Source organism: Thunnus albacares, chromosome 1, assembly GCF_914725855.1.
Source record: "Thunnus albacares chromosome 1, fThuAlb1.1, whole genome shotgun sequence".
In the NCBI taxonomy this organism is placed as follows: domain Eukaryota; kingdom Metazoa; phylum Chordata; class Actinopteri; order Scombriformes; family Scombridae; genus Thunnus; species Thunnus albacares.
Genome location: NC_058106.1, coordinates 34065411 through 34092854, shown reverse-complemented (window position 1 = coordinate 34092854; position 27444 = coordinate 34065411). Strand labels below are relative to the sequence as shown.

Below are 27444 nucleotides of genomic sequence, written 5' to 3'. Positions count from 1 at the left end.
CAGCAGCTTGTCTATTGCCCATAAAAATCAGTGGATGTGTGTGGCTGAATGACATGAGGGGGAAATGGGGCGTAAAATTAAAGAATCTTGCAGAAAGGGAGAACTGGAGAAGCAAAGCAACCCCCCTCCCTCCAACACACACACACACACACACAGGCACTCACACACATACACTCCCAACATACCCGGTAGACTGTGAGCTGAAACTGTAGAGCAGCTAGAGCCACAACATGCTGCAGAAAAACGTTGCAGAAACAGAATTCAACATTTTTAGTCTCAGAGCAGAGATGGGCTGCAGCAGCTTCACAGCTTCACGGTTTCTGCAGCTCTGTAGCATTTTGTCTTGCTGATCTGTCACTCCCATGTTCCAGGATTTCTCTGACCAGAGAGACATGGCCAAACAACCGGCCAGCGCTCCTACCGGCTACATCCCGACGCAGCAGCCCGACGGAGCTGCGGGACTTACAGCAAACAAACCGGACAACGCGGCTGCGTGCCCGCCGCCCGCCCCTCACCATCACCCGGCGCCTCAGCCGCCTCCTCCGTGCAATGAGAACAAAACTTTTTGTCCCACGGAAAATAAACCGGGAGAATCGGAGAGCAATAAAGCATATGGGACGTTTAAAAACACCGCGCCGGCGGTGCCTGGATCCGTGGCCGCCAACTCGGCCTTCAGGAAGGATTCTGCTGGTTCTGTCCGCGGGGGGTCCGCCCAGTACGGCGACCCGCTCCGGGCCACCGCAGAGCAGAACAACACTGCAGGCAACTGGACGGCCATGAGCCAGACCACCATCATACTGGGAACAGATGGGAACACGTCTGTTCAGCCCGGCACCTTGGCGGGGGTAAGTCAGCTAAATGAAGCGTTTCCTTAACGGAGAGCGGCTGGTCTGATGATAGCAGAGCGGGTCGGAGAGCCAGTGCTGCTGGGGGCAGGTGCGGTGTGGATGTGTCCGTGTGTCGCTGATAAGAAAGCTGACTGGATTAACCTGCTGCCTCCAAAACCGGGAAAGTGCAAACCCCCTTGGAGCTCTCAGCGCCATGCAGAGCTTTAGTAGATCAGTGCTGTTGGTCTGTGATGGAGTGAAAGAGGGAAATCCAGTCTGTTATAATGCCATATAATTAAATGTGATTCTGCAGGCGCTGGGCTGTTATTTAGTTACTGCACACATGTGAGATTTAAAAAAAAAAAAAATTGTAGCCTGTCAACTTCTGAGCGGAATCGGATGCTTGTGGCTTCAGATAATCGGATCACAACCCCAAAAGAACAACCATTACGAGGAGATTATGTAGACGGATCGTTCATAATTTCTCTAGTATATTATTATCATTTTAAGAAAGAATAATTTAATTTTGATTCAGACTGTGTTAAGGTAAAGCCACATGACCCTGGCTAGTCACGCATTATGTTCTGTATAAATTGTGTAGTAGATCAGTATGTTGGCTGAATTCTTGCATGTACAGTCTGTATTTTGGGTGGATCACGAGCTATTTGGCGTCCCTGCCCTGCTCTGCGCAGCCCTGGGCTGTCCCGTTAGGTATCCCCCTCTTGCACCGATCTGATTAACTGTCGATCTCCTTTATGTCGCCTAAAAATTGTGGATCTAGAGAGGAGAGAAGATGCTGGTAGGATCTTTATTATTTGATCAGTGTGATGAATTATTTTAAAGGGAACATAAGTCCTGAATGAAACGACATTAATTCTCTTCTCAGAAATAAAGCGTTGCTGCTAAATTAGTGATGCTTTTTTTTTTTTTTTAATTTCTAGTTAGAATAATAACATGATTCAGTAATTGTTATTCTCGCGATATTTTCAGCGTTCTTACTCCCAGCAGACACGCTTGGTAAGGCCCAGAAGCCCAGGTGTTATCTGGCTGATAGACAGCACTGTATTACATGAGGCTGCGGATTGTTTCCAATCCCCGCGAGGGGGCAGCCACCCCCCCCCCAACACCCCCAACCCCCAACACACACACACACACACACACACACACATTCCCCTGCATAGTGTTGTTTCTGACTGAATACTCATGCATCAGGAATTTGTGCTGTTGCAATTTTTTGTTCGGCTTTCCTCCTATTTCATCAGTATTGGCCATTAACGAAGTTTTTGGTGCATCTGAGATTCAGGATGTCATTTGACGCAGTTTGGTACCAATATTGGGTCTATAAGTAAAGTTAAAGATTAGTTTTATATACAGGTTTGTCATTGGAAAGCTGATGCTGAGATCTGACGGTGAAACACATCTATAACTGTGAAAGAAATGAACATGAGAAGGAAATCCAGTAATATTTAGAGTATAGAATAAGTTTAGTGAGGTTAATGCACTAAAAAACAGTTTAAATTCTCTGATGGAAGTTATTTCAGTTATTTTGTATTTTTAAATGGAATAAATAATGCTTTTATGTTGGTAAAATGTCTCTGGCAGGGTCCTGCTAAGGTAGCATGAGCAGGAAAACTCAGGAATAAGAATGATGCATTTTGCTGGTCGCTGACTAAACATTTTTGTTCACTCATTCATAAATTCCGGTTATTAAATCTCTAGCAGTAGCCTGTCAGGCCCAGTCTCAATGCTTTATGTGATGTTTAAATGGTTTAATTAGGATTCTAGGGGTTTTATGTTGGAGATTTAAAAAAAACAAAAAACAAAACATGTTTTTTCCTCTCAGGATGACGATGATGACGATGGGGGAGATGAGAATAAGGCCAGAGGAAACTGGTCCAATAAACTGGATTTTATTCTGTCCATGGTTGGCTATGCTGTGGGACTGGGAAACGTGTGGAGGTTCCCTTATCTTGCCTTCCAAAACGGTGGAGGTAAGAGTTGTAGGTCGATGGTTTGAATACTGACACAGAACAAACGAAAAATCTGTTTTTGAAAAAATCAGATTTAAGTCAGGGTTTAAATTATGAAATTATGAAATTATTAATTATCTTAATAGTGTAGGCCTTTAACCAAGCGAGACAAAATTTTATTATTTTTCAGTGATGATTTTTTTTATTTAAAAACGGATAAAAAGAAATAACCTAAAAATAAGAATAAAAAGTACCTGTAAAATCCAAAATATGTATCACCATCATAATTAAAACGGTCAATAATAATAATAATAATAATAATAATAATAATAATAATAATAATAATAATGTATGGTATTTCTTCCTCTTCTCATTATTATTATTATTATTATTATTATTATTATTATTATTATTATTATTATTATTATTATTATTATTATTATTGATATATGCTCGAACCCATTTACGGATAACTGATGATTTTTATTCATTAATAGATGCAATGATCCATATTGTGTGTTGTTTAAATATCAAAGTCAGCAGATGAGACGCATGCACGTGCTGACTACACGTATCCTAATTTCCACTCCATGTAGAAATAGTTTTGATGTTAGTTTTCAGGCTTTTTGTTTTGTCTCTTAAACTCCGTTCTGTAGCCTGTTGTTCATTTCCTTGCAGGAGCTTTTTTGATCCCTTACCTGACAATGTTGGGTATTGCTGGGATCCCAATCTTTTTACTGGAGGTGTCTCTGGGCCAGTTTGCCAGCCAGGGGCCCGTATCAGTGTGGAAATGCATCCCAGCTCTGCAAGGTAAACTGCCACAACTAATCAAGTAAAAAAAAAAAAAAAAAAAAATCACAAATAAAACTCATTTCTTATCACCACGAGTCTCTACTTCCCTTAAGAGTAATTTATATATTTCGTCTCATTTATTTATTTTAGGTTGCGGGATTGCCATGTTGATAATATCTGTCTTGATAGCCATATACTATAATATTATAATGTGCTGGACACTGTACTACCTGTTCGCTTCGTTGAAGGGCTCACTGCCATGGGCTAACTGTAGGAATGAGTGGAACACGGTGGAATGTAAGGACAAAGACATGCTGCTGTTAGGTAAGACACACACCTTCACACACACACACACACACACACACACACACACACACACACACACACACACACACACACACACACACACACACACACACTAACACACCAAAAGCACCTCTCTCTCCACAATGCGCAATGCGTCATGGCTCCCTCAGCTGAGGTGTCCTGCGGTATAATGAATCCTGACCTGTGATCTCTGCGGTGTTTTCACTTTCAACACTTTAAATCCAGAGCAGTTCATGTGTCTGTTTGACGAGCCAGGCCAATAATATGTGAAGAGGGCCTCAATGTGACAAGAAATTAAATATTTTTTAATCATTTCGATTCATTTGTAGTCTTATAATGTCAGTTTATATTCCTTTGAAGCAGCAGTGTGCAGCTGAAGCAGTCCTTTTTTTGCTCTGATTTTTAATGAAAATATTGATTAAATCATGTTTTAACTGTGAGGAAACGTGAGAGCGGGGACTCGGAGGTGTTTGGCGTCGATCTGCATCGAATAAATATCGAAATTCGGTTCATTTCGTGTAATATTTGCCTTCAGCGATTCTGTGAATTCAGCACAAAAACTGCTTGCTTGACAAATTTACTGTACAGGTTTGAGCTGCTGCAGTGCTGCAGTGAACCCGGCACTGACCCCTGCTGGCTGCAACACGAACTACAGGCCCGTTCAACACAGTAGTCTCTCTCCCACTCTTACTCTCTCTCTCTCCCTGTAAATCTCACAAATAAGGAAAATAATATACAGCAGAATATTGGCAACAAGAATATGTTCAAATGACAACAAAATCATTAAAGATAACTGAAAATTTAATTTAAAAAGAGACATTTAAATGCAATCTGTAATATAGGCCTATTAATATGTGTATATCCTGCACATGTAGTGAGAAGGAAATTTTAATTTTAACACCTTTATGATGTGATACAGTAGTTCTGCAAAAATTATAAACACTGTATGTGTCTTATAATTTAGCACTTTTGTGCCAAAAAGATGCCGACTGAGGTGATACGTTTTTAGGCTGTATTTTTGTGTGAGTTTGGGTCATTTTGTTTTTCATCAACCCAATTTAGTGACAAAAAAACATCGTTATTTTCAGATTTGATTAGTATTTTGTCTTGAATTTAGAACAAACTGTGCAAAGTAGCCGTCATATTACCTGCATCTTATGTGCTTTCATGTCACTGTGTCATGTAAAAAGCATAAAAACTGATTTTGTTTGCACAGTTTGTCTGCTGTATCTGCATGAAAAATGGTGCATAAAAAAGAAAAACTAGTTTTCTTGTCTTTATTTTAGACAATATCTGGATCAAGGCACAGATTCACTATAATAATTTCTGTCTGTATATCTAAAAGAACAAAAATCCAGATCTAACACGGCTGGGTCCGGTTCTCACTGAGTCTCCAGGTCTTTTCCTGTTGCAGCAGCCTCCCGTCAGTCCTCCTTTACTCCAGATCAGATCCATCTGTTCCCCTCCCGCTTTACTCTCATTGTGAAAACCTGAGTGGACAGTAAGTTCTGTCCCACGGCAACACTCTGCCAATCTCTCCCAGTTGATGTGTGTTGGTTTCTGATTGGAACAGACACGTGCATCCTGCGGGACAGAAACATCACCTCCATCAAGAACTCCACTTTCTGTTTGTCTGCTAACGCTGTTGGAAACCTGACGAAACTGTTGAACATGACTGTGGACGGTAACAAGACCTACGTCAGCCCCAGTGAGGAGTACTTCAAGTGAGTGAAGCTTCTGGTTGATGAAAACTGCGGTGTAAAGTAGGATTTACATGAATTAGAAGCAAATATTAGGCCTTTAACTGTTGGTATACAGTCTTATATCCAAAGATTGGAGAATAAAATGCAACATTTATCTTAGTTACTCTTCTCATGACAAGACCGTTTTGAATTAAACACTTTTCTCTGTGTTTGGTGGGATCTTGCTCTCATCTCTCTGAATTCTGTTCTTGTCCTTGTGTAAACCTTGAATCTACTAAATGTCTGTGAAGAGCCAACCAGGTGATAGAAATTGCAAGTCCAAGGCAACCAAACCTAAAATATTTTACCCATCATCTAAAACAGCAGCAAACATGAACAAAGACTAGGTCTGATCATAATGTTTATGATTATATCTTTTTTTTTTTTTTAAACTTAAATCTGCCCAGTTGCTTCTTAAAGTGCCATGTGTCTAAATCCCTGGTCTAGAATAAGACCACCAAATTATGAACTTTGAAGAACGTGTGAAAAAAAAGATAATGTTCGACATAAAATTGACATCTTTGACATCAAAAAAATTGGCTATCACTGATTCATAAAAATCTCAAAAAAAGTTTAATCTGCCTGTTCAGTAAAATTCTTCATTTCTCATAAAAGGTACAAAGCAAACAGAAAATACAAAACAAGGACAACTTAGTTACATTCTAGAGAAAGTGAGCAGCATCTTGAACAGGAGAAGAATGAAACGGCTCTCTACACTAGAATCAAGAAAAATGAGACCTGATTTGTGTTGGAAACAAGCTGAATTTTTTTTTTTTTTACTTGTTCTAGGAAAATTAAGGCTTATTAGCCTCAATAATATACATAAATTACTTGATAAAATGAAGAATTTTGGAGCGTACATTATGTTGCAGTTTATTGAGTGTTGCTGTTTGATTCACACATGCAGGTACAATGTGTTGCACATCTCCAAAGGGATTGAATATCCTGGAGACATTCGCTGGCCTCTGGCAGGCTGCCTGTTCCTGGCCTGGATCATCGTCTACGCCTCCTTAGCCAAAGGAATCAAGTCATCAGGAAAGGTAAGAAAACACACAAACTTTATAAATTAATCATCTGATCTCTTTGCTTGTTTTCACCTTTTGCAGCAGCAGAACAATATCAGCTTCATATCAGCATAGGCTTCCTCTCCATGCAGAGATGAAAGTGCCCCCTAGTGATGAAATGTGTAACATACAAGAAGTGAGCTCTGCTGGTCTGCAAGGAATCCACTCATGTTTAAACTGAGCAGTCTTCACAACCCATAACAGGGAATGTTGCTGATAGGTTTGTGTTCTGATAGCTGGTTCCAGTTTAGATCCAGTTCCAAGTTTATACAGTACTTGGATGTGTTAATCTTTGAGTCTAACAATATTGAATCTTTAATCTATCTGGAAAAACTTTAGTTGTAGTTCTTTCAGTATTAGTTTGATGACTTTGATGATCTCAAACACAAAGTTTGATTTTGTTGAAGCCTATTTTATTGTTTTATTGTCTCCACTCAAATACGGCTTAAATAGATTTAAAAATGGATTAGAAAGGTTTCTGATTTGATTAATATTTAGATAAAATGCTGTCAAATCAAAACTATAATTGCTATAATATCATTTTTTCCAGATTAATCAGATTTAAATCTTGTAGCATATCGCCCTCTGCTGGACAGAGAGGTGACATGCACCCTGCTGCTGTTGCAACACTCAGGAACCTCGTTTGACATTTTAACCACATCAGTCAGTGGTTTGCATATTTTATAACCATAACTTGTGTGTTCTCAACCTCACTGCTGGTCACACAGACAGATACGTCCATGATAGTGAACATTTACTCACCTGAATTTGTTATTTATTTGTGTGTATTTATTTATTTGTTAGTCAAGGCTACCTTTAAAGCCTCGACGATCAATCGATTATTGACAGAAAATTAATTGCCAACTTGTTTCATAATTGAATAATTGTTTTAGTCATTTTTAAACAAAAACACTAAAAATGTTTTGCTTGCAGCTTCTTGAATGTGATGATTTTAAGCTTTTCTGTCATACATGATCGTAAACTGAATATCATTAGATTTTGGACTGTAGATCAGATAATATAAGACATTTGATGATGTCACCATGAGCTCTAAGACATTATAATGGAATTTTTTTTACTATATTCTGACATTTTATAGACAATATGATTAATCAAGAAAATAATAATAGATTTATTAATAATAAAAGTAATTGTTAGGTACAGTCTAAAACTCTTCATTGTTGCATTACACTCCAACCTGAGCTTGTGAGAAAGATAAAAAGTAAAGTAAAAAAAAAAAAGAAATAAAGTTGCTTACACCTGCAGGAAACAATCACTCAAAAACATGTCACCTAAAATATTTACTGTTCACACTATGCACATTTTTCTGTGAATCAGAAACATATTGTGTGCAGAAAAGGAGGCATGCAAATGTAAACAAATGACTATGCTTCTTTTAGCACCACCTGATTTCCAGTGTAGTCTTTTATTATGCAAGGTTTTGCTTTCATTATCACATTTTTTTGTGCTATTCTTGCTCTTTTTCTCTCGCCCATCTTGCCTGATCTCGTCTCCTCTCTGGTCAGGTGGTTTATTTCACAGCCACATTTCCCTACGTGGTGCTGGTGATCCTGCTGATCAGAGGAGTGACCCTCCCTGGAGCTGCCGACGGCATCCTTTACTTTATCACACCAAAGTGGGAGAAACTCAATGATGCAAAGGTACCTGCTGCTTGCTAGTTAAATTCCATAAAAAGCTAAATTTCCAAACTGTAAAAAGTCTCCCAGGTGTTTGTCATTTACCCGCAGCTCTGTCTCTCTTCCTCTGTTAGGTGTGGAAAGACGCAGCCACTCAGATCTTCTTCTCTCTGTCGGCTGCTTGGGGAGGCCTCATCACTCTTTCTTCCTACAATAAGTTCCACAATAACTGCTACAGGTAAACACACAAAAGGTAAACTATGCTTCTGGCAAACGAATTAAAACTGTCACCATAGACACACGATACTGTATCTGTGTATCTGATAGAAATGTCAGTAATAAATGTCGCTCTTTGCAGCCAGCAGTTCAGTGTTTCTTTCATTTTTTTTCACTTTAAGCATCTCCCCACTGTGTTTAAAACCACTGAAATATAAATATCTTGTATTGATCACACTTACACTAAGCCCAAAACATAAGAATATACTGCAAAACATTTGTGTGGTGGAATAAGATTTTTTTTTCTTTTAGAAAATACACATATGTAGAAAATTGTTGTGTGTAGAGCTTGCAGTCATATTTTTTCCTGCAGTAACTGAAGGATCTTAAAAGTAGATACAACAACCGTGTATGAATATAAAATTGAAATAACTAATATTTTTAAAAAATACCTTCTTTGTGAAGAATTTTAATGTTTAGTTCAGTTCAGAGACATATTGATTCAACTCTATTTTTGAGGCTGCAGTTTGTGGTTTTGTCAGACTACTTGTGTCTGTTTTATTTCCCACTGGTTAAAGAAAATGACTTTTACAACATAATACACTACACCCCCTTACGTACACCATCTGTAAATTTCTAACACTAACACTTTCTAACACTTCTTAGAGCCCTCTATTCACAGACAGTTTTTTTTCCCTGCCACCAGAGGGCACTGTTGGATCTCTTATCTGTGTGTACACGAGACCGTTATGTCCTGTATCAAATAAAAGAGCATTACCATATTCTATATTACTAGTTACATGTAGCATATTTAGAAAATTGCTGCACTTTTGCAGTCAGTAAAGCAGATTTTTTGCTTATTCAGACTCTGTTTCTCTCTTTCCTCGTTTCCTCCTGCAGAGACACTGTTATAGTGACATGTACAAACAGTGCCACCAGTATATTTGCAGGGTTTGTCATCTTCTCGGTCATTGGTTTCATGGCACATGAGTTGAAGGTACCGATTGAGAAGGTGGCAGATGAAGGTAAGAGACCAGACCAGCAGGCAGCAGCAGCAGCAGGCTGACACTGCTCACTGAAACACACCTACACAAGTCTCATATTTTTTACTTGCCATGTTTGTGGATCCTCATTTGTCTGTGTGTGTGTGTGTGTGTGTGTGTGTGTGTGCGTGTGTGTCAGGTCCAGGCATAGCGTTCGTGGTGTATCCAGAGGCTCTTACCAGACTTCCCCTGTCTCCTTTCTGGGCGATCATCTTCTTCCTCATGCTCCTGACTCTTGGCCTGGATACCATGGTAACCACTGCTCCTTCTGTGCGTGTGTGTGTGTGTGTTTGTGTGTGTATTTCTATCCTTACGTGGCTCAAATCTACCAGAGTAAGGATGTTTTTCTGGTCATTCCCTCTATAGGTGCCAGTATCTAAAATTGTAAGAAATAAGCTTGTTTGGAAAAGTTTGTCATCTTAAAGGATATGGCTGTTGATTTTCTATAAAACATGGTCACTATCTTTGGAGCCATTTCTAAACAAACTAATGTGACTGCACTCTTTGTGGTAAAGGAACATGTCACCCAGTGCAGCTCTAGCATACGCTGACACACACTAATGTATAGACAAATAAATACTGAATATACAGTGAACTATAAGAAACAAACTCTTCATCAGCATTAGAATCAACTAATAAAATAGACCTAGCCAAAATACCATCAAAGTATGTTTTTGTATTGTCCCTCTCACTTAGCACTCTAATTACTTAAAGAACAAAAGACTTGTGTAACCTGTTTGTTCCTTTGCAGAATCTTTCCTTTGCCCCGATAGCTTAGTTGGAACCTGTTCTGTAGAGGGTGAGCAGGATCATTGAAGATTTGCTCAACCTTACTTAGAATGAGGTCTTGAACAGCTGACATATGGTCACACCCAATGACCCCGCTCACCATCTTGATCATGCACTGCAATTTATCTTAGTTTTGCATTTTGCATTTTACCAAACACACAAATCAGGCCAAAGGACAAGCTGCTCTGTAGGACAGCCTTGTAAAACAGTTGCAAGACATAACGATCAACATTAAAACTGTACAGAAGAACATTCACTGTTACAGTTTTTGTTACCTTCACAGTAGCACATTCATTAAACTTCCGCTGGTCATCTGAGATCTGTTCATTGGTTTGGCTCTGCACATTAGATTTGTTGACAATAAGAAAAATATAGAAAATCACCTGCCGTATCCTTTAGTCAGGGTCCTGTTTCCCAAAGGCATCTTAAGCTAAAATTATCTTTGCCTATAGATTTACAATGGGACTAAAATGATCTTAATCTTAAAATGCTATCAGAAAACAAGGCCCAGATTAAGACAAGAAGATCAATATCAATTTTATCTTTGTTCATCCAGTACAGACACAAGTCAAGAATGTGATTAGCCTAACTTAGCACAAAGACTGGAAGCTAGGGGTAACTGCTAGCCTAGCTTTCTTAAAAGTAAAACAAAAAGTGAAAAAAATACACCTTCCAACACAACATTGTCATATTTAAATGTTGTCTTCTTAGTTGCCGAGCTGGGTTTTGCTAACCGTTTCTAAATTTACAATTATATTTCTATATTCCTTGTATCAAAGGAACCAAATACAACATGTAAAGACAGTTTTGGAGTTGTTCAAAAGCATAATTTTTCCATTATGAAAGATCTAGGATAGCAGCTTCCCCCTGCTTTGACTCTTTGTGCTAAGCTAGGCTAAATATGTCTGAGGCTTATTGTTGTGCTTATGACAACAAACAAGTGTAGTTTTTCCAAAAATGAATGTCTGGGCAGAAAAATTCCACAGCAAGCTAGCAAATACACAGCTGACATATTATTACCTTATGAAATAATTATGGGTATCATGGTAGCAAACAACAGTTGGCTGTTTACATATGTAGCAACATAGCATTCATTTATAGTCATGTTTTTGTCCACCTGATGAGTGCAAGTCTAATATTCACTCCCCTTTCAGCTCTCCACCAATTCCTGAGAAAAATATCCGGCTCTTTAATTGCTAGATGTTTCATTTCTTCATCAGCTAGTCGCTAACTTTGTTTCTCTGCCATTTGGTGCTCGGCAGGTGTGGGGTTAGCATGAAAACAGCTGAATAGTAAATGTGCTGTAAACCAAAAATAATGAGCTACAAGAGGCTAAGAATCAAGTGATTATTCTCTCTGGGTTCATAACTGCAAACAATCACTTTCATGTTACACATTTGATTCAATATTAATATAAGACATATTCATTAGTGGAGCTCTAAGGGTAGGAATCTTAGTTTAAAGGTTAAGATTATTCTCAGATCAGAGTAAGAGCAATGAATATCGTCATTCATACAACTTGGTGCAGTATGTATTTCTTGTAAATTCTGACATTTTCTGGCTGTCAGCTCGTGAGGAAACACAATGTGACTTGAACATCAAACAGTGTGTGTTTCTATAAGTGATTATCCCAAAGTTTCACAACATCTTTCATTAACGTCTTTCCTTCAGTAACGAGAGTCTCTTGACTTTCATCTGCTCCAAAGTAAACACTCAACTTCAGTAGCGTCATCCCGCTATGTATAAACGCTGCACACATTGACCCAATTAACACAATTATCCATACGCGCCCCCTACTGTGACTGATTTCAGCTGAAGCTCTCCGGAGGTCTCCAGCTACTTGAGCAGAGGGGGGTCTGTATGATTAGAGTGAGGGGAACTAAGTAAAGAACGAGACTGAAGATGAGCCGTATTAAAGTACAGTTAAAGTGCATCATAATTCAGAAAGATGGTTACAGCTTCCCACTTCCAAAACTGAGTGTTTGGAGATGTAACCTTGGCTTGTAGAGATTTATGATGGCATTTTCTTATTGCTATTTTAAGACATTTTATACACTAAGCAATCACAAACAATCATTTAAATGAATAATTAAGTGATGGTGAAAATAATAAAATAGTTTCAGCCATCATGTTTGATTTCCATAAGGCTAGAGGCAGGTGTGGAGCCTGGAGTGTACCACCGGAATAATTATAGACTGATAAATCGACCAGTTTTAAAAAATAATATATATAAATAATATATATTGACAAAGTAAATTTGACAATTGATAATTCAGTTCTTATTCTGTCCTTATGTTATGGCTGAATCACTGAATTTTTAAATGGAATCACAAAATAAACTTCATAACAATGTTTAAATTTTACTTTATTTATCATATTCAATCTCACAATACATTTGTCTTGTGCTTTAATATCTCCATTTTGGGTTAAATTGATCAATTTATTTCAATAAAACATTGTAAAAATGTATAAGTATTCGCTGTCACACTGGTGATGATGCTACTCTGAAGGCTCATTTTTAAGATGTTTAGCCTATTAATCTTTATTCCTCATGAAGGCACACATTCATGGGCTGTTTCCTTTCCCAAATGTGACATTACATCATCAGATACATCTCATTAGGTTGTTCAAATTATGCTATTTCATACATTATACATAGGAGTACATTTTCCATGTCATTAAAGCAGCTAGATATGACATCTGGCTGCAAACTCCAGTCCCAGTTAGAATCTTAATTCCCAAAAAAACATAAATACACTTTTAAAACTGCACTAATCTATATGTTTACATTTACAATAGATCAAATGACTATGTGTAATCTGAAAGGGGTCACTCATATAAACCCACAGAGAATTATTACCCAGTTCTGTAGTCCCCCCCAGCTTTACAGAGCTTTTTGTCCTCTTTTAGCTCATTGTTTTGGTTTTCATGCCCGCAAACTCCACTTTCATCTACCTCGTTTCCAGCAGCAGGCAACTGCTTTTTAGAAAAAGCATCTTTCATCTGCCTCTTCCCCAGCACCAAATAGCAGATAACAAAGATAGCAATTAGCCAATGACAAAAGTGGAGCATTCATATTTCCCTCAGGAGTCTGTGAAGACCAAACTGAAGCTAAACAGAGAGTGAACATTGGACTTAAATTCATCAGCTGGACTGAAAAATGACTACAAATAAATGTATAAATGAGCAACTGTTTGCTAACACATTAACCATAAGAAATTTATAAGACGATAATTTGTCTATTATTTTTTGTTAGCTTGTTCTGCCCCAAACTGCCCCCCCCCCCCCCCCCCCCCCCCCAAACAAAACAACAACAACAAAAACCAAACCCAAATCAGTTATTGCAGCTTTAAAGTGACTCCACTGTGGTACAACCCACTACTTTACTTCTAAATTACAGAACTCTAATTGTGCCAGTTACTGCACTCATTTATTCCTGGTGAAACTTCAGCGAACAAACGCTGAAGTGTCCTGAATGTTTTTTAAGCCCAGAACACCTCCAGGTTCAATCCTGTACAAACAGTTCCAGATAAAACATCAACTCCTTCAAGTGCCCAGTGATGCTCCTGAGCCAAGCAGAGGACCAGAGGGCACAGAGATGCATTGAGATACAAGTCAACAGTAACAGTAAATGATGACGTTACTTTGCTTTGGCAGCAGTGGCTCGGAGGAGAAGGCTGTAGAAAGCAGCTCGGCAGTAAGAGACTTGGGATGTTGATGGGGAAATTAGTTTTGGGAGCTCAGGAGGAAGGAGAGGAGTGGAGAAGTGGCAGACAGCTCGGTGCCAATGGGTTTCTTCGGTGCACACACACACACATAAACACCCACAAATGCAACCTCCCTCAATTTGCATGTTTGTATATTCATCCAGTGCTGTCCTGTGGGTCCTGAGCCCCTTTTACCATCTTGTTACATTTGCTAATCTCCAGACAGACTCCACCTGTCAGGTCTCTCCATTGCAATCTAAATTCTTTATGCTGATTTGTTTTCAAATCTGTTCCTACTCAACATTAGAATAATGTTGTTTATTTTGTTTTGCAAATAAATGAAATTACAGTAAAAATGTGTTTATTGGATGAATTGAAAATGAACGCCTCACAACACTGGACGCTGAATTGCTGACAGCAGCAGCACTGATTCAAATGAAGTAAATCTGCTGACTGGAGGGTTCTTCAGATGAAACGCTGCTGCATGCTGGCCTGATTGGCTAAATCTCAGTAATTCTTTGGTGAAGACAGCCACTTAGAATCTGCTGGGATATGTGTTTTCTAAAGTTAGCCTGAGGCTGCTTTTAAAACAGATTTTTTAAGACGATTTCTTATCTTGAAACTCTTAAATTTAACTTCCTTTAAGAACCTTTAAACAATTTTGAGCAGCGTCTTCTTTCATCATACGTGTGGTGAAACAGAAAAAATAAAAATCTCTCTTTCTTATCCACATTGTCTCCCCTATCCTCACATTTTCCTTCCTTCCTTCCTTCCTTCCTCCTTCCTCATCATCTCTATCCAAGTTTGCCACCATCGAGACCATTGTGACCTCGGTGTCAGACGAGTTCCCCAAGTACTTGAGGAAGCACAAACCGCTCTTCACCTTGGTTTGCTGCGCCAGCTTCTTCATCCTGGGATTTCCCATGATCACAGAGGTATGACACAGACACCAACACACATAGACACACACACACACACACACACACACACACAGACACATACACATATCTCTATACACCCTGATGCCACACTGAGCGGGGAAATTTAAACGTTTTAGCTGTGGCCCCTCGACTCTTTCTCGGAATAAACCGACAGATTTCTGCATGTAAAGTGAAGCCGCGGCCTTCAGAGGACGGGCTCACTGAGTGGAACAAGAGAGGATGAGTCTTATTAAAATCCCTCCAGATATCTTCAGAGGGGAAAATCCAGCCTAAAATAGGATTCACACATGTCATTCCTTATGATGTGGTACAAGTCAGCGTGAAACTTATGACCACAGACAAGTCAGAGGTGGAAGGAGGTTATTTTTAACATAAATCCTGGCATCATCGTCGTAATATTTTATTTGTGTGTGTGTGTGTTTGTGACAGAGTGGGATGTACATGCTGCAGCTGGTGGACACATTCGCAGCCTCCTACTCTTTGGTCATCATCGCCATCTTCGAGCTGGTGGGGGTTTCTTACCTCTATGGTGAGTATAGCTTTTTCCTGTTTCACCACATCACCTTTGATCAACAAGAATTCAAGTCTGAAGCCCTGCCAGCAGCCTCTAGAGATTATTATGTTCGTTACATCTCACAATACGAGGAAGTTTGGTGAAATATACTGACAATTTTGTTCTGGTTAGTCTTGATGGTGGCACTATAGGAAACATCAACTTTAACTGTAACTTTATTATAATCCTCAGGGAGATTTGGTTTGCAAATATACAATTATTAAAAAGAAACAAAGAAAGAAGGAAACAAACAAACAAAGGAGAAAGATAATTAATCTCCAATCTAGAAAAGGTTCATCCTTTGGGAAACATGAATGTCTTTTGTAAATTTCATCATAATCTGTCCAATATTTAGTTTTTTCTTTTGAACATTTGGACATTTTGGCCTGGTGGTGACACTGGAGGAAAAGTCAGGTAGGCATCATAACTTAGGAATTACTTTATGCAATTTATTTTCGAGATTCTTTGTCATGAAACAAAGGTTCGGTCAATGGAAAATTGTGATGGTGACACTCGAGGAAAGGGTAGGAGTTCATAAAAATCATAAGGAATCATCCTATGGAGACAAAATTTGATGTTTTTTGTCAAGATATCTTGTTCTTGTTGGGCACTTTCATTAAATGTCAGATATCGTAACTACCATCACATCATCTCTAATATCCCAGACAACTGCTACAGGAAAACAATCTGAAAAAAGCTGACAGGACATTTGTTATTTATCATACATTTTATTTATTTGTTTAAAATTTTTAGCAACCATTTTGTTTAGCAGAGTAATTCTTTATTAAGAAGCATTTACATTGACTTTTCCTCCAGTCGACAAGAAAAGAGGTTTCAAGGTTTACCCTGAGCAGTCCAGTAATTTAGTATGACACTTCTGTAAAGTTGGGGAAGCTGCGAGAGACAGTTTAAAAGAAAAAAGTTCACAATTTTTCCCACAGAGGCTAACATATCCTGACTTTTAGTCACTTTTATGGGCCATGTTCAGAAGATACTGAAGCCCACACTTGCTATTTGCAACTTGATAATGTCTTTTGTTAAACCCTCAATGACCCACGTCCTTCCACTCCACTGCTCTCCACTGTGCCTGCACCAACAGTTTGTGGCCGCAGGCTTCCTGTTTAAAATTTGTAGTTTGCTAGAGCGAATGAGATACCTGGATAATGTCACTTAATTTTTCTCGGACTTGACAAAGCTCCTCCAGAGCCACAGAATACATTATACCAACAGTTTTCACACGCTGCATAGCTTGTCTAGCAAATTTACGTGTGGAGAGAATGGAGTGTCCCCTTAATGATTTGCTAAACTTAAATTAATTCCATCATTCTCGATTTTAGTGTCAGCTCAGTAGAAAAATATCTGAGTCTAAACAATCAACACAGCTGATTTTGTTATCCTAACTACATATATGTGATAAGGGGGTGATCATCTAGAAGTCATTTATGCTGTACAGTAACTCCTGCCTCCCTTATTCTCCTGTGTACATTATGTTATTCCATCCATGACCACTAGGTGTCTCTGTTGTAACGTCTAAGCCACACACACACAGGCAGACAGCTCAGGTGTGAGTACAGAAGCCGTTAGCAAGGAGCAAAGAAAACTGCTCTCCTCCAGTTTGTCAGAGAATCAGTACAGGTGACATATTCAAATGATTGTGACTCTGCCTCTTCATGTCGCTCACTGTTATACGTCAATAAAGGCAGAGGAATGAAGCCATCTGCTCCCTTGCTGTTTCAACAGAAACTGATGCTCTCTCTCTCTCTCTATCTCTCTCTCTCTCTCTCTCTCTCTCACACACACACACACACACACACACGCACACACACACACACGCAAGGATGGATTGAATTTGCTGATCCTTATTAAGGGAGCTTATTAAACGCAGGTCACTCTCTGCCTCCTTTCAGGGGCTTTCTCCCATTTCTCTTCTTTTATTTTATTTATCTTCTTTTATATTTATTCTTTTTCTCTGCAGGTCTGCAGAGGTTTTGTGAGGACATTGAAATGATGATTGGTTTCCAGCCAAACCGATTCTGGAGAATCTGCTGGGCCTTTGTAACTCCAACCATTCTGACGGTATGTTTGTTTTTGTTCATCTCATTCTCAGACAGACAGACAGACAGACTCACACACACACACACACACACTCACACACACACACGCACAGCTGAAAATCTTTCCATTTCCACTGCTGCCTTTCAAGTTCATTGATTTGCCATCGGAAAGGAACAGGGCACAGGAAATTGCTCCTGTTACGCTGAAATCGAAAATTATTTCTTCTTCCCGATTCCTGTCATGTCACAAGTTTTTTTTTTGTGTTTTTCAAAATAGTTACTGCCAAGTAGTTAGCGTGACGTCAGCTAGCTGCTGTAAACACCACAGTTTGAGCAACTATATATTTTTTTTCCCCCCAGAAAACACATTTTCTGTAAAATGGCCACTTATTTTTCATATGCAGTGTAGCAGGGGCTGTAAATTCCAATACACGGTGTTTACCAGCATGTCAGTGTTGGACACTGGCCAGCATTAATGTTAGTATCTGTAATGAAAACCACTGTAGCACCAAAGCAGAAGAGGTGACGATGACAAATGGAGCAGCAGTCGGCCAGCTGGTCATCCTGCTGCTCTCGAGGGAGATCAGATATCCTCAGGGAGCTCATTGATGCACAACCTTGGGCTAATCTATTTCTGTCTGCTTTTTTTTTTCTGTTGTTCTGTTTTCCTTTTCTTTCTCTTATTGTAATTCCTGTAAGCCAACTGTTCTGTAGATAAGAAGTAGAATTTGTCCTTTTCTTGTACTCATCACACATTTAGTAAAAAGGAAGATCTTATTTCTTCTTTATATGGGACAGTGGACACAGCTCTAGCCTTGCATCCTGAGTTCAATCCAGTTAATTAGGGGAGAAATCTACTGTACAGTCCTCATTCAGTGCAGAAACCCACTCTTATTGTTCAGTCAGGGCTAATGTGTGACTGCAGCAATCTAACAAGAAATTGGTGTTGTTACTTAAAAACTTCAAATCATTTTTACTTTTGTGGTTGAAGCTTTGCAACTGAACAATGCAGAGGGAAAAGCAATTTAGTTATAACTGGCTTTAGAAGTAAGCCCTTTAATTTGCCTCTGTAGTTTTAGCGTCACGTTAGCTTGTGATGTGATTTTTTTCCACCATGAGTTTGACTGAATGTTATGAGACAAGGTGAAGCTTCATGTCTGGTATCTACAGTACCAGTCAAAAGTTTGGACACACTTTCTCATTTAAGTGAAGTGGAAGTTATGGGGAATGGGAAGGTGTGTCCAAACGTTTGACTGTTACTGTAGATACTACATGAACAGTGAATATTATGTGGTGACCGTAAAATGTTACTTTTTTAGTAAAACATCTGAATAAAACACCAAAAAAAGCCAAACAAACAAAACTGAAACTGTCTGTCCACAGCTGATACCTGTTTTTGTAATCTGGGTCAATACACTGTATGTTAGTTATTTGTTCAATGGTTTTATTTACAGTTTTAGGATGGTATATCATATTGTGAAGATTTTGTACCACCATTGATGTCAACACACACTTGTACCTGTTGACATAATAAGCAATAGCCAAATGTATGTAGTAGTACTTATGAGGTGAGTGAAGCTGCAACACAACTCGCGAGCTTGTACAATAATTATCAACACATACCTGCATGTAAATCAGTCAGTAAATTTGTGAAATCTGAAGGTTAGATACCAAAACTAGAGGTGATTATAGGGTTATTTTCTCTGCAGTTTGCCAAAATGGCTGCTAATGCTAATGTAAACAGGAAACCTCTAATTTTATATACTTAAAAATCTTTGCTTCACATGTAAAAACTCTTACTGTTTTTAAAATACTGTATATTTGCAGGTTATGTTGCAAAGTTTTGCTCTCTGGCTTTTAAGGTTGTTTTACACATTTTTCTGTACATCTTGCAAGTAAATTTCACATGCCTTGTCATTGAACTCATTATTTTCAGTTTTTATTTTTCTTAAAATGCAGTTCTTGCTACTAGGAAACTCTTTTTACTCTCAACTGTAGTGTCCTCTTGCAGCAAGAAACAACTTTGTACCACTGGGAAATTAAAAAATGTGGGTACTTTTCAGTTAAAATCACAGCCGTATACCTGAGCAGCATCACTGGAACGGTGTGGTTTGAATTGACTTTGCTCAAAGACGCTGCAGCAGTATTAGTAGGTAACAGATCTGATTTAACATGCATTTCGTGTGTTCCCTGGTCTGTGCAGGGCATCCTGGGACTGAGTCTGTACCAGTGGAATGTGATGACATACGAGGACTACACCTACCCCACCTGGTCCATGGTATTGGGATGGCTCATGGTAATCTGCTCCGTCATCTGGATCCCCATCATGTTTGTCATTAAGATGTACCTCGCCCCCGGCACAATAATTGAGGTAATAATTGAGAGGAAGTCGTGATGAGACATTGCCACGTATGTTTTGTTTTTGTCTACTTCACGCACACACACACACACACACACACACACACACACAAACACTGTCAGAGAAATCAATAGTCTCATCCTTTGCTCATTAGCAGGGAGAGGCAGGCTGCTGGCTGACTATTAATATGGACATTTTTCTGGGAGTCCGGCGGGTCCCTTTTAAATACTCTGATTAATAGATGATTATGATCATGGCTTTCTGTCCTGACGTCTCTTTAGCAGTTCTGACAGCAGCCTCAATCACCATTGACCATCCTCCAACTTTACATTTTACTTTATTGTCTTTGCCAGGCTGTAATAAATAAGTAGTCATAGTTTTCACTCCTACATTCAGTTGATATTGTGTTGTGCTGCTGTGCAGAAAAAACTTCAAACACCCCACGTAGGTTTTGATGATATTTGCAAGGGGTGTAGCCCAATAACTTTCTTCACATTTTTAAACTACCATGAGGATCCAGCAGGGAAAGCTGAGCTTTGAGTTGTATTTGATGCTGCAGAAGCTCACTAATAAGGGCCTGGATTGCAGTTCAGATTTAATTTCAGAAACTTCAATAAGGAAATCATCCCAGGCAACTGGGCTAAGGTAGTTAACTTACACAATGAATACGCTTGGATTTTAGTGTTCCTATGTTTGTATGATAAGGTAACGTTAGAGAGTGTTATTCAGACACGGTGACAAAATCCTTAGAGTTTATAAAAGTCCATGCATTCAGAATGAAACAGTTTCCATTAAAACTCCAAGACGGTGCAGTAAAATCCACTCAAGATCAATAAGTTGCCAACAATAAGAACAATATGAAACAAAATGTTTTAAAATTAGAGTGCAGGAGGTCTGTAGACATTACTCATTATTATGAACAAACGTACAAAACTGGAGGACCTGGTTAACAATGAAAACAAGGAAAAAAAGGAACCATAAACTGGAGGACTGTCAGAGGTTCTCTGCACTAAATGAAATATAAACAGGCAGATCTGTAAAGCTTCATTTATACTCCCAAGTGGATGGGTAGTTGTTCTGCTTATACTACTTTCTGGGGCTTTCTGTCTCTGATGGTTCCATTGTTCAGGACAGCAGAAGAGGTTCGGGCTTCGATTGATTGCTTTTCAAGGACACACAGCTGGGTTCGGGTTCGGGTTCAGGTTCAGGGGAGTCTGGTCTCTGACAGCTCCTGGAAGATGGAGATAGGAAGAGCTGTCTTTAAAGAAAGTTGTCTTTTATATAAAACTGGTGGACCCATGGTGGACGTGTTCCACACATGTGCAGTAGATTGGTATCTACAGGAGCACAGTGTTGTGACTACATGGACTGGTGCGGACAGGTCCGCGTGGATACAACAAATTGCAGGTGTGCGGATGTCCGCACGTAGCCTACGCGTACACCCTTTGATGACGAAATTTATGTCACACGGACCCTAGTGGACCCTCGTGGACGCGGAAACTATGATTTCAGCTTTAGCAATCAAATTGCAGTCTATATAATCATACCCACAGTGAACATGCTGAAAACCCACACACTCACATTGATGCCATTCAAGTCACTGGACTTCCATTGGGAGCAATTGAGGATCAATACCTTGCTTATGTGTTGACATGTGGACAGAAGGAGCAGAGAATTGAACCACCAACCCTGCAATTAATGGAAAAAAAGCTCTACTTCCTGAGCCACAGTTAACTAGCTTTAGTTAATTGAACCCATATATTTGATATTTGAGGGCAATCTGCTAATAAACATAAACCAGAAGTCACAGGAACACTTGAACATACACTCTATGTAATCATTTCGTCGATTGATTGCAGGGTTGGCGGTTTGATCTCTAACTCCTCCTGTCAACATGTCAAAGTGTCATTGAGCAAGACACTGATCCCAAATTGTCCCTAATGGTTAGCCTAGCACCTTGCATGCTAGTTTGCTGCTATAAGTGTGTGAGTGTGAATAGGGGAATGAGAGGCACAGTGTAAATATATTTGGATAAAAGTGATTCATAAATGTTGACAAGTTCCTGTTTCTATCCACCTCCACATTAATGTATGATAGTGTCTGTGCAATATCTTATATTGTTTAAACTTCCTTTATGCTTTGCACTTTTCTGCAAAAAACAAAAACAAACCCTATATCAGAACAATTACAAAAGATATTATAATCACATAAAAGTTCAACACAAAGGGGCAAGGCAAGCCAGCTATAGTTGCCCCATCCCTCACTACATCTATGACTTGATATCAACCTGCTGTGTGTTTCCTCTCTCCTCTCTCCTGCAGCGTCTGAAGCTGGTCTGCTCCCCTCAGCCCGACTGGGGTCCCTTCCTGATGAAGCACCGTGGAGAACGCTACAAGAACATGATCGACCCTCTGGGAACCAACTCCCTGGGCCTCAAACTGCCCCCCAAGGACTTCCAGCTGGGCTCCTACCAGTAGCAGCCACCCCGGCAGCACCACACCCACCACCTGCAGGGGGCACAGGGAGGAGGGCGACATGCTCGCTTCAGACCGACTCCTCCTCCACCTCTTTTTCTCCCTCTGTCTGCCTCTTTTTCTTCTACTCTGTGCTTCACCACCTTTGCTTCCTCTCTTCCTTCCATATATCGTGGATGTGGGAACAGGCTCCCTTTCCTCCTCCCTCCTCTTCACCACTTCCCCTCTTCTCTCAGGGAGGAGGGTGGAGTGCCCAGGTGGAGTTTACTCCTCTGCTGCTGCTTTGTACTCAGTTAATGGGCTATCATTGCCTCCCACACATGACCACTGATTACACCAGAACCCTTTCCAGGGATCTTTATTCCAAGAGAAAAATTGTGTCATAAAAAGACACAGCTCAGACTGCACTTGCAATATTAGACTCACCATAGCTGCTCCCTATGGAGTCGTGTGTGTATGTGTGTGTGTGTGTGTGTGTGTGTGTGTATGTGTGTTTGTGTGTGTGTGTGCCGTCATATTTGTGTGCAGAGATAATGAATCATCTTGGTGCAAGCAGACACAGGAAAACAAAAAGAAAATTGAGCGACAGAGAAACAACTATTCAACGAGCTCGGCGGGGATTTGTGTTTTGTTCCATCTGTATACAAAAATTCAATCAGCAATACAAATAATATCAACTGCCTCATAAAAATAGTAGAAAAAAATCCCCCACTGTATGCACTATTATCACATTTTGTTCCTATCCAGCAGTATATATGTATTTTCACACTTGCAACTGCTCAGTCGCTATTGCTTTGTCAAAAATAGATTACAAGATCTGCAACTTGTGCCTCCTACGTCCCAGTAGAGTAGCAAATACATCCTGATTACCACTTTCTGTAGATACACTTTGGCCTTGAATGACTCTGCAGTCTGATAGAAGCTTGGGTCTATTTTTCTCTCTGAACCTGAGGGACCATTTGTGATACCCTCTCTCTTTCTCTATTTATTAAGTCGTATTCCTGTTGTATTATCCTAGAATGTAAAGTAGCACATTCCTATCATAGGAAGCCACTAGAGTAGTCTATCATTTCTTTAGTAGGTGATAAAGTGGCCATTTAATATTTTTAAGTCCCAAAAACCCAACCTGATAGTCACTCTGTGCATATATTTTAGACAATGTATTTATTGCTGTATGTGTTGTGAACCTGTCAAGCCATTTGTGAAAACCATCTTTACATTACATCAGTAGGGTAACAGTATAAAATATATAGAAATATATATATTCATATACAGTAATAGACATATGTATAGCCTCCAGCAGAGGAGAGAGCTAGCAAGACAGAGATTGAGTGTGTGTGTGCGTGTGTTCATGTCTCTCTGAACCCCATGTTTCTCTAATATCTTGTACAAAGTGTACACATCTTAAAAAAAAAAGATCTTCAAGTAGTAAGTGTGTGTGTTGTAACGTCCTTACAATGTTAGGAGCAGCTGCTATGTGTGAGTAGATGAAGATTAGACTAGATTTGCCTCTTTCTTTCCTGGAAGTGTACTTTGTCTCTTGTTGTTTGTGGTAGAGCTCCGGAGACCTCTTTGCCATTTCAGACTTATGCCTCTTGCTTCTCTGTGTGTCCTCATGAAAACAGGGTCTCAGGTATACTCGATTCAGACTACTACTCCGGTAGTTGTGGGAATAATAGCATTCAGTGCATAGGAAACAGAGAGAAGAGCCATGACAATGCTAAATTATAACGGGAAGGGTGTGGAAGTGTGTTGCAAGAGGTCGGAATCAAAATGCAACTTTCCGATGACCTCAGTGCATCACCGCATGTTTGCTTCTTGCTGACCATTTCAAATACTGATGGGTTCTTCACGCAGCATCATGGGATTTGCTTAAACAAGCCTTACAATGATTATATACACGTCGTGCAACTGACTTAACCTATTTTGACCAACTGTGTGCAGTGCCAAAACAAGTATCTTGCTTTTCGATATGTTTAAATGAAATTAAATGAAAATAATAATTAGGATTAAAATTCTCAGTTTGAATGCAGTGTAATACACTGGAAAATTGAATTGTTTCTTGAGTCAGTTTGTTGATCATTGACTCGCTGACCAATTTTTTTTATGCATACAGAAAATGAAAGGCTTTCAGCAACTTTCTGGTTGCCTTGTTGACGCTGCGATCCATCAGGATCAGTCAAAGTACTGTAATTTAGCACATATTTCCCTTTACATTGTGTTGTTAAGACTCATCAGCACAAATAAGCAGCTGTAAGAACGTTTGCAGGGGCCGTAAATGTCTTCTCCAGATGTAACACTACAGCAGCCTAAAGAAACAGTCCGGTCAAGCTCAGCGGGCGGTCCGACTGACTTTGCAGCCTCTTTAAATATGACATGACAGGCAGCCAACGTTTGTGGGCTGCCAACCAATCAACTTCAAAGTAACACCATGTATCCACTCAGAAGCAATTAGCCCTTTCTGCAATTTGACTGGTTGGATATGCATTTCCTTGTTGACACAAAATCCTGACTGGCTTAAGTACGCTTTTAACACTGCAGGTGTTTAATTGTTGAGTGGCTTGAGTGTTTTTGATGGAAGCTGAAGGTATGGATGCAATAACAGTTGCTCAGAGGTTTAAGGGTCTCCCTAACTATTTCTCTAAGCCATGCCTTTTCATAAACTTGACATGAAAATAGCACAGATATGATTTAAGAGGTTGTATGGTTTGAAAACAAAACATAATCAATTAATGAGCACAAAAGTCCTGTTGTTAAATAGCTTGCTTGCTCCAGAGTGTTGCTTTTGTTAAGACTTGCATTTAGCTCTATTTGTTCAAACGTGATAATAATGTATGTCTGTGTATGCTTGTGTGCGTGTGTTTGTCTTTGTATTAGTTTTACTTAACTGTCAATCAGATGTTTGCATGGCCAGTCTCAGAGTAGATCGCTGAAAGAAGCAGAGGAGATTTACAGGACTTTTTTCCCCCCAGGATGCCTCGGCCTGAAACTCCTCTTTCTCTTTTTTGATGGACGTGAGCATCTCAGACCTGCAACTGAGAACTTGAGCTGGGTAAAACAAATTAACACCGATATGCTCCGAGATATTCAATCCTATGGTAACCATTCACTTGAAAGCAAGGTCGGGAGAAGGAGCAGGTTTAAATCATTTGTTGGATGTAATGGAGAGTGTGCTCTTTGTAGACTTGAAAGATAAAAGCTATTTTATGCCCCAAGATGGATTATAATGATTTCCCTAGGGGCCACAGATAAGTAGCTATAATTTTTTGTGTTTTGTGTCCCTGTGTTTCCATTTCCTCTAGGCTTCTCTGCTTTTGTTTTGAGAAAAAAAAATCGGCTTAGGATTCCGTTAAAACCGCATAGCTTCATAAAATATAGAGCTTGCATGTGCAGTTTGTGTTGCTCTAACTCAATGTCCACGTATAGTAATCCTTGTCCTTTCTCTTGCAATATTATACGTCCGTGCATGTTTACTTTAGGGAGCTTTTTGTTCTGCATAATGTTAAGAAACAGAGAGTTGCTGTTATCCTTCTTATAGAGGAGGAAGAAAGAAAAAAACAAACAAACAAACAAACAAACAAAAAAAAAGTAAGAGGTAATTCGCTTTGCCTGCAAGTCAACGTTGGGCAGTATAGGTAACCAAAGAAAGAGAACTTTAACTAGGGTTGTAGTGAAAACAGAAAACATACTTTAGAAGAAAAAAGGAATGTGTCATCTGCGTACAGGAGGTTGAGATACTGCCATTCATATCCCATGTAGTGTTCCTCGATGTTTGCCAATACGTTACAAAACATCTTCAGGTAACCATTGGCCTTATAGATGTCCTCTAATGGTAGAATATTGTATGTATTTCAAAAGTAACACCACAGAATAGCTTATTGTCTGTCTCATATGGTACCAGTATTCCTATTGTTATGTCTGTTGTGTCTTTTTGGCACTTTATTGTGTGACCTATGAATGCATAGGTTAAATTTCTAATTACTTGAGTAATGTCATATATTTCTGTGTGTTCTATGTGAGGTACTGCTGCCTATGGATATAGATATGTGCCTCCAACAGCCCATTACATCCTTTGATTTAAAAATAGGGAGTAGATATATAACAAATATGTTTTAAAATTGGTGTGAGATGTAAAAAAAAAGAATATATATATATATATATATATATATCATATATGTGAAATGCATTTATTTATTTTCATTGTCATCAATCTTTGAGGCCCTACCTCAGATTTTGTATTTATGTATAGAAATGCAATTGGATTAGTATCTTTGCCAATAATAATATATCGCTATTATATCATGAAATGTATAACCTATGAATCAATAAATAAATGTTATTGTTTTCTTTGTTGTCACTGGCTTCTTTCAGACAGCCCCCCCCCCGCTGTGATGCTGGAATTATGAACAATAACAACAAGGAAATTAGGTTAAGATAATAAATCCCCTCTGTGATTCAACCCGTCAACTTGTATATTCATCTGCATGATAACTGAGCTGAAGGCATCGCGGCTGTGTGAAAACAGTACATACTGTTGTTTTAAACTGGGAAATTGTGATCAAAGAGGAGTAGATTAAAAAGAGAAAGACGATTTGAACGCTCCTGCAGGCATGTTGTTTGTTGGTACATTCCTTGTGCTGCTGCTGCTGAACACCACTCACTGTGGCAGACAAGCTTGCATTTTTCATGTCAAACTAATTTGCAAACCATCTGCATGGAGCACACCCATTAGTACAGTATATCCTCCCATGTCAGTAAGAAGTCCCTGAAAGATCACCTCCAGACATGTTTAAAGACATGTAAAAATACTATGCTTTGAATAATAATTTGTGCCTGATTACAAAAATCCAAATACTTTTCATTTCATTGCCTCCAGACATGTTTTAAAATGTATAGAAAATACATAATATTAATGTTTTTTTCAACAAAAAAAGTTCAGTCGGCTCATT

The 27444-nt window shown here is 39.2% G+C and overlaps 1 protein-coding gene across 1 annotated transcript; it reads left to right on the top strand.

Annotated features, from left to right (window-relative positions):
* The first annotated feature begins 151 nt into the window (after positions 1-151).
* On the top strand, positions 152-26841 carry slc6a5 (solute carrier family 6 member 5). Its single transcript, XM_044355673.1, has 15 exons — positions 152-845; positions 2671-2818; positions 3476-3607; positions 3740-3913; positions 5490-5640; positions 6566-6698; positions 8249-8383; positions 8494-8597; positions 9476-9600; positions 9758-9870; positions 14918-15049; positions 15485-15584; positions 17584-17684; positions 19866-20033; positions 22343-26841. Exons 1-15 carry the CDS (start codon positions 363-365, stop codon positions 22496-22498), a joined length of 2355 nt encoding a protein of 784 aa, XP_044211608.1. The 5' UTR covers positions 152-362; the 3' UTR covers positions 22499-26841.
* The last annotated feature ends 603 nt before the right edge of the window (positions 26842-27444 follow it).